At 39.9% G+C, this 13,068-nt stretch overlaps 1 protein-coding gene across 17 annotated transcripts in view; it reads right to left on the reverse strand.

Annotated features, from left to right (window-relative positions):
- LOC120569811 (dedicator of cytokinesis protein 9-like) overlaps positions 1–13,068 on the reverse strand; it is an 89,375-nt gene that overhangs the window by 42,940 nt on the left and 33,367 nt on the right. For 14 of the 17 annotated variants that reach the window (XM_039817927.1, XM_039817924.1, XM_039817914.1 and 11 more), the window contains exon 2: positions 3,593–3,709. In XM_039817927.1, coding sequence (XP_039673861.1) covers positions 3,593–3,709 — 117 coding nt within the window. Of the gene's footprint in view, positions 1–3,592; positions 3,710–7,030; positions 7,314–13,068 lie in introns of those variants that run through there. The other 3 variants (XM_039817928.1, XM_039817925.1, XM_039817926.1) reach the window with 1 other exon arrangement.

A 13,068-nucleotide genomic window follows, 5' to 3' on the forward strand; every position in this document is an offset into this window, starting at 1 on the left:
TTTAGTGTTGGGATTTGTTGAAAATAACAAAAATATAGAACATTGCCAGCCTTATCCTTTAGAGACATGGAAACTGTAAAGTGGCTGAAGTAAAGGAAAAAATAATAATAATCTGATCTGTGGGTTTAATGGCTTAATGGATGGGCCTAGACCTGAGTGAAGGAAGGGCCCCCTCCACGTCCAATCCTCGACAAATTTCTCCAGAAATCTTATAGAGAGAGCACCGAGACCTGCACATAACTGGCTTGTGCCAACTGCTGCCAGATCAAACCCAGATGGGGATGATATAAACACTGGCTTACAAAAGACCAGTACCAACTCATGACTTTTGATGTGCCAGTTGGGATAAGATAAGGTAGAGACCTGATAGTTGTTTTTATTCACGAGGAACAGCCAAAACAGGATTTATACAAAAATAACAATACAGACAGAAGAGCTCTTTCTGCCTGTTTGGCCTTCATTCATCACCAACACTGTATACTTATTGAGGTTTTTGTATGAGTACACACTGGATGTACAACTTTCACTAAAAGCTCCAAACACTGAAAAGGCTTTGACACAGAAGCGGATTAAAACCTTGCTTGAGTCTGGGGAGGTCAAAACAGATGTTAGGTTCAATCACTGCGCCTGGGGTGTTTTTTTTCTCAGTCAGAATCACCTGTCAGCCCCTGACAACGTACTGTTTGTGTATAAAGCCGGTACGTTATGTTCACAGCAGCAGGCAGGCTGAAGGAGCATGATACAATAGGAGACAAAGTCAAGACTGCCCCGCTGTCACTGAGCACCCAGCTGCCAGGCTTTTGTAAACTGTACTGTAACAACCAATGGCTTTATAAAGGGCCAAACCAAATTTAGAAACACTGTCTTTTTTCTTGTATTCTATTCCACACACAGACATTTTATACAGTACAGTAACTGCAACAATTATTTGCCCTAAATACACCTAAGTCCCCATTATACATTTAACCAGCAACATAGGTTTGGTGATCTGGGTCCGATACTGGTTTTAAGGTAAGACTTTGTTGATCCTCACAGGGGAAACGCAGGTGTTGCAGCAGCACAAGTATATACAGCTAGAATAAGAATAGAAGTAAAATATATGACCTATACCAAAGCAAAGTTAAAGTTACGAGGTAAAGTGAATAGTGTGGTTAGTAGCAGTGAGTGGGGCTGGGTATCGTTTGGATTTTTACGATAATGATGCCGAACTGGTACTTTTAAAACGATTCTGATTCCTAAACCGATTCTTGAAAAACTGAAAAATTACATCAAAGATGTAATAGGTTTACTAGCGATCACGTGCAGTGAATGGTTAATATGCTTTTACGTCCGTTTTGGTGAGCCCAGAGGGAAAAAATGACATTTTAAAAGTAGCTTACATTTACGATAACTAGCTAACAGTAGACTACAGAGAAAGTGTGATATATTTTACATCCGTTTCGGAGCGACAGAGGAAAATATTTCAGTTGACACATTAAGTGGAACAGAAATGAGGAACCGAAATTTGCGTTCTAATCCGGTCCGATTCCTACCGGATGCGTAGAAACCGGTTAGTGGTTTTGGTACCCAACCCTAGCAGTTTAGTCAGCAAGTCTAGTATATATTTAAATAGTGTACACCAGAATAATATGTTTTTAAGTTATTAGTCTTAGTATTGTCTGTATTAACAAGCAACATAATAGAAATATAGTATATAATGTAGTAAGATAGTATTACAAGTAACACAATATAGTATGATATAATATTATATACTTTATATGTGTATAATATGTAGCATAAGGTGCAATGTAATAGTAATAATGATAATAATACCGGTAATAATATTGTATAACATAATATAGTACAGTACAGCAGTATAGTATAGAATATCAAATGTAATATGGTATAGTGTACTGTATAGTAAAGTAGTAAAGAACGGTATAATAATATAGTAACCGTTCAGACATCATTCAAACGTCACTTTTATAGCAAAAGTTTTTGCAAAGTCTATTTTCATATAAGATGTCCCATATACTGTAGATCACATTAGGGGTGTGCAAAAAAAATCGATTCAGATTTGTATTGCAATTCAAGCTCTACCAATTCCAAAAATCGATTCATATTTTTTATAATAAATTTTTTTATTTATTTATTTTAATTGTATGTCTACTGCAATCACATGGGAAAAGTAACATTTACATACTGTGAATCGTTTTTTTAATCGAAAATCGATTTTGAATCGAATCTTGAGCCTAAAAATCTATATTGAATCGGATCGTGACATTTTCTGAATCCTGCACCCCTAGATCACATACTGTAATGCTCATATTCGTCTGCAAAATTACGTTTTTTTTGTTAACAATGTGTTATAGTGGCGTGTTAATGCATATGAAAAGACAGATTGATTAGAAAAGTCTACCCATCTGGTGCATTCAAGTGCTATCATATAAACAAAGCTTTATTTCTTTTTTTCAAAGCTAGCAACTAAGAAAATCACATTATCATACAACGTGTTGCTGTTTGGTAGCTGACTCAACGACGTCCTCAGAATTTCTGAGCACAGTATGATGGTGGTATTGGTGTTAAAAAAAAAAGACACATTTTCTTTTGACTTTCTTAAAAGAAACCCTTTTATGTGAAAATGTTGCAACATTTTGTGCACACTATCTAGGGATTTTGCTCCCACTAGAGCTTTTGTGGAATATTTTCGAGTGTCCTCAGTGTCTTACACGGAAAATCTATATACTGTACAACTCCTCCATCCATATGACTATGACATGAAGAATTGCCCCAGATTTATGAGTTAAGGTGTAAGTGGGAAAAGGAATGTGCATCAATTACCATTTTACACTTACATAATACAATAAATAGTAGCTCTATACAACATATGTTACTGTATATGAATTGTCAAAACATCACTCTTATTTGTACCGTCTTATGTGGCTTATTCACCTATAACAATAAAAGAGTATTGCATTTCCACTGGACTAGACGTTAGGGTCAGATTTGAGGATATACTGCACGTCTTATTGCTGCTGTTGATAAGAACATCTTTTAATCAAGTATCATTTCCTGAAGTACCAGCACTGGGCCAGATTTCCATTTGAGATTTTCCGACTTCATCGTGGAAAGTGTGAGGGAGCGTACATCCTGTACAATGTGGCTGGAGATAACACTTGCTCTGTCACAACATTGACAGAATAAGCCAATTAAACAGATGGCCCCTGACCCATGTCTCTCTGTACAGCATGGAAGGATGTAAACAAAAAAAAAGGCCTCTGTGAATGACCCCACCCTGTACTCACAGCCCTGGCCACGCCTGGGCCAAAGGAAAAAATTGCTAAAGCAAAAGAAATACAACAATGAAAACACACAAGGGGGTGGATAAATAATGATGTTGGACAAAGAACAATAAATGGTGTGACCTTTTATGGTTTTGGAGCACTTTCTCAAAAAAAAAACACCCAAAAAACTAATGAATCACAGTATAACCAATTAGGCTGTGACATTTCTCAGTTTACCATTCTTTAGTAGATATTTTTTCACCCAAAGTGCCTTACTTCCCACAGCAGTAGCATGTGTAGCCACAGTGGAAATCAAAGCCCTAACTCACCTCAAAGTCCTCCAGGGGGAACTGCAGCATGTCTCTGAGGACATCACTGAGGATTTGCGTCTTCCTCTGCACCAACACATTTTCATAGTCCAGCGGCTCGATCACCTTCGGCTTTACCTGAAGAACACAGACGAAGCACTCGGTTAATGGGACATCTGATGTAATTCCACAAATATTGGTAATCCTAATACTAAGGTAACATGCATGCAAAGACACAGGAGGTAGCCTTGGATATGTGTTTTTGTTGTGGTTGTTGTTGTTGTTGTTGCATTTGACACCTTTATTAAGTAGATACAGTGGAGAGATGACAGGAAATGAGGAAGGAGAAAGATGGCTAATGACATCCAACAAAAGATGTTACAAAGTTTATGGTTAGCAATGCTTTTGTAACTGACAGCACACTACCAAGCACTACTGTATTAACAAAGTTTCCTCAGACCTTCATCAGGTAACATTCATTGAATAAGAATAAATTGGGAGTTCATATGTCACACATTTATTTCAAGGGAGATACTGATACCCAGCAAGCAAGGCTGACTTCACTAAAATATAAACTAAGACTACATTTAGCTATTAACAATTATACTTTTAATTAGCGGAATAACGTGGAAAATGAAAACTACCTTCAATTATAGCAAAGAAGACCTCAATTCAAGCAATGGCAGTAGGCCCACAATGGTGTTTTTGGTCAACATGTCTGATGCCTGAGCACAGCATAGTGTAGTGTATATACAGCAATACACTACACGTGTAATAATAGTGCATACTAAGGAAGAATGTTATCTCTGTGCATGTTCAATTCTGTATACTGTTATAGTCCGATGATCTTTGTGACAAAGTACCAAAGAAACAGAAAAGCTGATATGATATTTTTTTCTCCAAACTTAGAGTTTTCAAGGCAAATCCAGCAAATGAAGCATATAACTGTGAACAGGACCAGAGATGGCGTTGTGCATAGAAAGGCCATTAATGTACATTGAATTTGATTTATCTAGCCGTGCGGTTGCATAGGTTTTACCAACAGATGCTATCTGTTGGATACACTGCTATACGTTTATCAGGCCTCCATCTGCCCAGAGAAAATGCATCCTCCTCAGCAGTGGGAAGGTCTTGATGAGCTTACCCTTGCATGAGAGCAAACACGCATGGCATGCATGTCAAGGGAACAATCACACTCCACTTCAAATATAGGCAATACATGAAACACAATCATCCTCCACATCTTAAAAACAACAAACCTCCATCATCCTCTTTTTCTTTTAGCATACTTGACAAGTCAGATTGCAAATCTTATGGTATGTTGTTTTGTGGCTGACTCTCAACAGCACATGTGGCTATGTAATCAAAAGGTGATTATGGATTTATGGTGCGTCATGTCAGTGTCTGCATAATGGTAAAGTATTGACCTACTAATCTCTAGTGGCAGAGGCTGGAGAGAGCGTATGCACTGCAAAGATACAGTAGTCCTTAGATGGAAAGTCAGCGGTCAACACTGTTGATGGGACAAAAGGATGAATCTTACAGCCAGGGAAACAGCAGAGTGAAAAATGAACAGTGACACATTGTCAGATTTCAGTGCTGAGCGACAGCTCAGCCCACATGTTGCCTCCACATCTGGGACTGATAATACTAGTATAATCTCAGAGGAAGAGTCATGTATATTGACCTGCTTAAATGCATGTTGCTAGCAACCTTGTTAATATCAGAGAGCAGCTCACACTGAGGACATAGGGGGCAGGTCTTTGTATCAGTTTCAAGGACAAGGAGAGGATAGCAGACCAGAGATGGTGCCACCATGTCTGCCAGCTAAAGCAGGCTGTGACATTATCAGTCAACCAGCATAACATAACACAAACCTAGTTACAATTAAATGCAGTCACACTTCAACAAAGTGTTTTTTTCTCTCTACCATGAGAGATAAAACATGGAGAGATTGTTGCTTACCTGTCTGAAGGCAGGACAGATAAGTCAGGGAGGAATTAAAGATGTCTGAGAGATACTGTAGGATGCGTGTGTGTCTGTGCGTCGCATGAACTGACCTCAAATGCCTAAAATATACAGAGACCAGACAGCCTCTACCAGCCAGTTAAAACCTTAAGAACTACAGGTACACACAGACGCATTGTCATTATTCACTAGGTAAAAAAACACTGACAATGACCAGGCAATTAACAAGTATCTTTTGCACATGAGAGGGACTTTAGGTTAGAAGTGAAAAGAGTTAATAATGAACAGCCTTGGGACATTCAATAACATCACTCAAAAAGAAAGGGAGAGAGTTTTGCATTTTGTTACACCACTAAAAAAACATTTACCGTCCAATACCTGCTGAAGCTGAAAATGCCTGCAATTAAAAGGGATTCTGATATTTAAAGTAGCTGCTAAAGGATTTGACCACCCCATAACATGGTGCTCTCTTCTCACCAGTGATGGATTCCTAACCCTACACTGTTGCTGCTGACTGTTGTTTCACTCCAAACGCCTCTGTGCCCTTCAGCAGTGCTTTGTCAGTGGCCAGTGAAGGTGGTAAACCACACAGTACATTCAGCACTGACTAAGGAAATGAACATACAGTAAGCAAAAGCTCTGTAACTCCCTCAACCCACAGTGCTGACCATAGTCAATGGATCTATTTCCAACTTTTATTGTATTATTGCCACATCAGTCCTCGAAAATGTTTTTTTCAAAACACCTGTTGAGTTTATGTCTTATAGGCTGAAAATACTGAACTTCGATGTCTAGTTCCTATATTTTTATTTTTAAAATACACCATAAACAATTTTAAATACCGCATGCAAATAAAAAAGACCAGAACAATGTAAGCTGCATGTTTAAAATCTGTATAATTAAGTCAACAAACAGACAGTCATCCCTGGAAAGCCCATAAAACAGAAACCTATAAGGCCATCTCTTCCACTCCCTCTCCACAGTAATCTAGCAGCTGTTTAGCTGCAGCACCCACTCCTCCCATCACTGCACCCTCTCACAGCAATGAACAATGGTGCTGTGTAGTGCCTCTCTACTAACTGATACATTCAATCTTTTTGCTACAAACTACTTCACATGGCTATGTAGCGATCCAACCACAGGACATTATCACTGTCGTCAGGGTTGACTTTTGAGCCAAATAAAATATTTTACAAGCCAAGGCCATCTTAAAGAATGAACTTGAAGACAATGTGTGATGCTTCCCTCTAGGTTGTTAAGTGCTGTTAAAGTTCAACATTCCTCTATGATAGTGCTAACCTGGCACATTTTGAATATGAGTTGGCAACGTTGTGTATAAAACGATGACAGAAGTTAAGCAGCGCAGAAGCTCACATGACCCCTGCTTCAGGACTTTATGACTGTGTTTAACCTTTGGAGCACTGCATACTGTAAGATGTACTCTGACAAGAGATTTTTTAACATAAACCAAAAAGTCCTTGAATGACTTACCACCACCTGCGGCACCGGGTCTACCTCAGCCTCAGCTGCAGCCAAGCTCTTGTACTGCTGTGGACTTTCAATGACCAACTCCTTCTTTGGACCTTTACTAGCCCTTCCTTGCATTGTCGACGGCTGTGGTAAGATATTTCCGAGCTAGATCCAAAGAGAGGAGGACAGCTAGCATATCCGGTGGAGAAAAATCCTAGCGCTGGAAAAAGTTTGTGAAGTTTTGTGTTGCTCTTCACAGACTCATGCTCACACCCCTTCTTCTCAGACTGCTCTGTCTGTCTGAGAAGCAGTGGACTCACACACAAGCGGAGGAGATAGCCCCTCCTACACTCAGCTGTGGTGCCTGGGGGAGTCACATACACACAACACACACACACAACACACACACACAACACACACACACAACACACACACACACACACACACACACACACACACACACACACACACACAGAAGATATCTGACCCCACACTATCCACCTGCACATTTACACAGGGTTGACAAAGGCAACAAAAGATACACATTCCTCAAGTATTACAGTCTGGACAGGACTGTCCACGCCTTGTGTGGGACAGCTGAAATAAGAGCTCGCTCCAGAGCTGGTTTCATTAAGAGGAACAAGCTTGGGGAGAATGAGACAAAAATGGGCCACTTCGCGTCGCAATATTCAAAGAAACCACTCAAGGATCTGCACATTACATACGAGGGCACCAACTAACAAATCAGTTGCAGTGATTTAGGAGTGATTTTCCACGTAAACATCACAGATAAGCTGCCAGACTGAGCTCATCAGATTGTAGCAGGCGCTTCAGAAATAGCATGGACAAATCTTGACCCACATGTACTGCTGAAGACCGAAGAGCAGATCATTCAACTCAATCTGAATCAGCACTGCAGTACATCAAATTAGTCACCATAAACTGTGACAGTCAAACATTACTCATTTAAGTTTTTATTGTAGGCTCTGGTTCCAGTACATGACTGCAGCTGAGATAGTAACGGTTAGTAATCACAGAGTTGAGATCAGACCCAGCTTCTGTCTCGCTGCTTGTTGATGCAACTGCTTGAGGGGCATTCCAACACGACGCAGGCCCAGTCAACCTACCAAGGAGTGGACTCGATCTACAGATTCCTCAGAGGGCCACAACAGGGGAGGATGTTATCTTTTCACGCCTGCAACTAAACTTAAGGTGTGAGGGGGTGGGCCAGGTCAGCTGCTACCCTCCCACAGTCACATGCCACTGGGCCCCACACAGGGATCAGTATTATGGTCAAAATCAGTATCATGATATTAATAACAATATTATTATCATATCAACAACAATTCATACAAAATAAAGACAAGGAACTAGAAAATCATTTTTTTGCAGCCAGTCCAGCCATAGTCCAACATATTCACAAGACCCCAGCCAGCCTTCCATGCTCAACTTAAAACCTGAATTTAACAAATAGATCTGCATACCAAATAGCTCCCGTTAGAAGGATTTTAATGCGGTGACGTTTTGAGCCGAGGCTATTTCACGACCCCCCATCTCTTCCCAAATTCCACTTACTGCAGTTGACTAACTATTCGGCACAACTACACACTATGAAAAAATAGCTCAGTCAGAACTCCCCAATAATGTCAGCTTGCACATTTGCTGGTATTTTTCAAATTCAGTGGGTTGATTGAAGGCAGGTGTGTCTAGGTGTGCCTCCACTCTGTGGTCTACTTATGTCACATTTCTCTGTGTGTAAGTATTGTATACATGTGAAATGTAGTGAATATCATAATAATCATAATAAGGGCACTCATTTCCCGAGGTTATTTTGCAGAGGCACCATTGCTCCGTCTGTGGCTTAGCATTAGCATGATTGGTTTAAAGAAATGCCAATAAACCACAGCACGTTTTTCTCCCATCCCGGAATGTTGTGTGGACTAGCCAGACCTTTCTCTGCAGCGCTGTGGAGATAGGTCTGGCAATGTGAGACTATCAATTGACTGAGCCCTTGACTGGTTTCCCCTATCTTCCTGCTAGTACTGACACGGTTTCCTTTCTTTTAAAGGTCACATGGCATGAAAATTTCACTTTATGAGGTTTTTTTAACATTAATATGCGTTCCCCCAGCCTGCCTATCCCCTATGTCCCCCAGTGACTAGAAATGGCGATAGGTGTGCCCTGGGTATCCTGCTCTGCCTTTGAGAAAATAAAAGCTCAGATGGGCCGATCTGGAATCTTGCTCCTTATGAGGTCATAAGGAGCAAGGTTACCTCCCCTTTCTCTGCTATGCCCGCCCAGAGAATTTGGCCCACCCATGAGAGAGAGACATCATGGCTTTCAAACGAGAAAAGTGGCAGTTGGTCAAGGCCAAACCCCCATCCTCCACCTTGCCCCCCCTCTCTCCTCCTCAATAGCTACAGACACAGAAATGGCACATCTTAAGGAAAGCTCATTGTGGGACTGGCTCTAGTGGCTGTAATTCTGCACCAAGGCTGAATTTCGGGAAAGAGACTTCAGATACAGTATTAGGGGACCACTAAGGTCTATATAAAAGCATCCAAAGAGTACCATGTCATGGGACCTTTAAAATAGTTTGAGTAATTAATTCCACAAGCCCCAGAATGTCTTAATTCATGTTTCACCTTACCCTAATGTTAATCTCACACTGCCAGGCCTATCTCCAAGCCCTCACCCCAAACACTGAAGGCAACTCTAGGGTACACAGTATTAGAAGGGAAAACAGACATTGATACAAGATCAGGTAACTCCTGTCTGGCACGTCACAATGCACATTCTGATGACAGCATAATAAAAGGTCGACTATGATGTGAACTTCCCCTTTGGCATAGATCCAGATCAGCATACCTTGATCTATGCGGGAACTGTGTGTGTGTTTAAGGGATTTAAGCCAATCCTCCGCATCAGGTAGAAGCATGCTCCATAGTGGAGTGAGTAACACATCAGTGTCATCCTGGGGGCATACTGTATCAGCTCACTTCGAGGGGGTTTAAGAGCAGCAAAGTGAGTCATCATACACTTCCTGTCTCAGATACCTGTGTGCTTTTTAGTCACTTTGCTACTATACTGTAAACAACACTGTTGAAATAAAATGCTTAACAAGTTAAACTTGCAATTTTATGCTGGTGCTTTCCGGAAAACTACATATTTGGCAACATAATGAAACATAGTGTACATCATGATTATATTTGTTATTTAAACTTTTCTTCAAACTATATTTAATTAGATGTTAAGCCAGAATTCCAGTTTGGATGCTCACAGCAGTACAGCGTACTTCTCTTCCTCCTCAAACCACAATCAGAGGTCTGATACAAGTCAATTTTATCAGACCTCTTTGTAAAACACATGCTTGTTTACTGTATCACACTCTCTGATTCATGCTGTGGTTAAACATAAATTGAATCCACGAATTTCCTTTAATGTCCTTAATTATGCATGGAGTAATGCTAAATTACAAGTAATGTTTTACTTTGAGTTTGTGCAAAGGCAGGATTCTTCTCCCAGACATCTGCAGTACTAAGAGATAACTAACTTCAGAGAATAGCAGGAAGGCCCACTGAGCCCTTTTAGTGGCAGAACAAAAAAGTGTTCCAATGGCCGGAAGCAGACCGACAGGATGTTTGAGACTGTCCTCTCCATAAGTCTTTTGTTCAAGCAGCAATTACGACCCATTTTTACGTTTATTATTATTATTATTATTATTATTATTATTATAATAATATTCAGATACGGCTCTAATTATATTATAGTGGCAGCGCCCACTAGTGGCCGTAGTAATTATAAAGGAAGCTAAGCAGGAAGTCCGGTGACGAAGTATAAGAGTGCCAAGGCTGGTGGTGGATGGGTCAAACAAACACAGGACTTTTACATAACAACTGGATACAGCGTTTATGGCCGAGCCCCGTTCATTCCTATGAGAGTTGCTCAGTGGCGCATGAAGCCATCATGGAGACAAAAACTACATGGGTAATTTACACTACTTCCGCATTGTGTGGCCCATAGAGCAGACGCACTAGAGACCTTCGCTGGTCGAGCCGGCTACCTTCAGTTTAGCGCTCCACTAACTTAAATGGGGATTAAATGATTTAATCGTGCGTCTTTTCTACACTTTCCAAATGTTATTGGACTGAATAGATCCAATTCTGATATTGATACGAGTCATTTCACGGGGATTGTGACGCTAAAATCAATCGACTGATTTACAGACATGTCTTTCGCCATGTAAGTGAATGGGAAAACGTCTTTCTGTGCTAGAGGGAGTTAAACCCTGATGCAAAGATGACCTAGACTTGTTTTATGAAGGCATCTGTCAAAACTGTTTAAGTATACTGCTGTATCCAGTACATTATAGTACTTTAGTGCCAACAGTTGTCCAGATTTGGGCAGTTGGTGGATTTCTTGCTCTTTTTCCCTCTCATTTCAGTTTGTTTGTTGTTATAGCAATTTTTACACACATTTCTTCATATTTCAACATCTATCAATTTGTAAATCTGGACACTAGAACTATGACTGGGCTTCTTGATTACATAACACAGGCTTGATGAAATTACCAGGCCTTCCCAGCATGAGCCACAGCAAAACAGGGTGTAACTTGGAATGTAACAAAAACATGGCCCACCCTTCGTCATCCCGCTACAACAGCATTTTCAATCCATCCCCCAGAGAGTACTGAACTGTGAGCTAAGAATGAGATTTTAACATGTAGGTAATAATGACACCATACCGTGTCTACACCCTCTCCTAATAATGTTACTGTAGTAGGACGTGGGATACAATGGCATCAAAAATAACAGGATGTAATCATGAGGCAAAGACAGTTGTCTCATACAACAGTCTTTAGTAACTGTACAGCAGTGTACACAGTAATGCAATCTACAGTGTATGTATCATTGCCAAAACACTAAAGGCTAATACAGGTTGAGAGACAAGAATATAGAATTTTTTATTGATTAGTGAAAGGAATAAATGTAATATGTATAATGCTGTGTGGGGAAAAATCTAACTGCTGTTGCCAAACTGTCTTTTAAGTACATGAGCCTGAGTGCTGGAGATAAGATGGTCCAGTGTATCAGTCAGTGAGAGCAACACACACACACACACACACACACACACACACACACACACACACACACACACACACACACACACACACACACACACACACACACACACACACACACACACACACACACACAATGCTGTGATGTCTGCAGCCCTCCTCAGAGCAATGTCAGGGTGGCTGAAACATCTTGCAAGTGGAAATAAATCACCAAGAAAAACAAACCTGGAGCCGAGCAAAGTGTGCCGTTGTTTTACAGTAAATCCATTGTGTAGAATGTAGAACTGCAAAATAAAATGTAAATTTGTTTCGGAAACAAATTTAAATTTGTAGAAAGGTAATATTAAATTAAAAGACATTTATTTATTTATTTCCAGATTAAATTACAACATTTATTTATTTATTTTGGTTTATAATTTCTTCATTGAGGTATCTATTTCAGCACATTTGTTTTATTAATAAGTCATTTTTTGACCTCCTTATTAGAAAAGGCTCACTGGTAATCACCAAGATTTAACAAGGTTATATGAAACACATGCTTAAACCAAGAGCATTGCAATTTAAGTCAAAGAGGAAAGGAGAGCATTAAACAAGTAATTCAATCTAAAAAATGGATTTAATCTGTAAATAGTTTCTGGTTGATGACATGCAGACCCAGTTAGGTATTTCATCAACTCCCCAAGACAAGGAACTATAAACATAGCATTATTGACTCATTAGGCATGGGTCATTGAAAAGAAAACCATCACGATTAAGTTAGAACCATTATTCCCAAAACATCATTGGATAAAACTAAGGCGCTTTTATCTGTGACCGAGCTCACGTCACCACTTTCTCTTCCTTTCCCTGCAACAATATTCTTGAATGAAGATTTGTTACACTGAAAGGTGTTCTTGATGACAGCAAGAGCGAAACATGACACTATTGAATTACCACACAGCATACACATTGATGCATTATCTCAAATCAGTGACTTTTA

This window comes from Perca fluviatilis, chromosome 12 (assembly GCF_010015445.1).
Source record: "Perca fluviatilis chromosome 12, GENO_Pfluv_1.0, whole genome shotgun sequence".
NCBI classification, from domain to species: domain Eukaryota; kingdom Metazoa; phylum Chordata; class Actinopteri; order Perciformes; family Percidae; genus Perca; species Perca fluviatilis.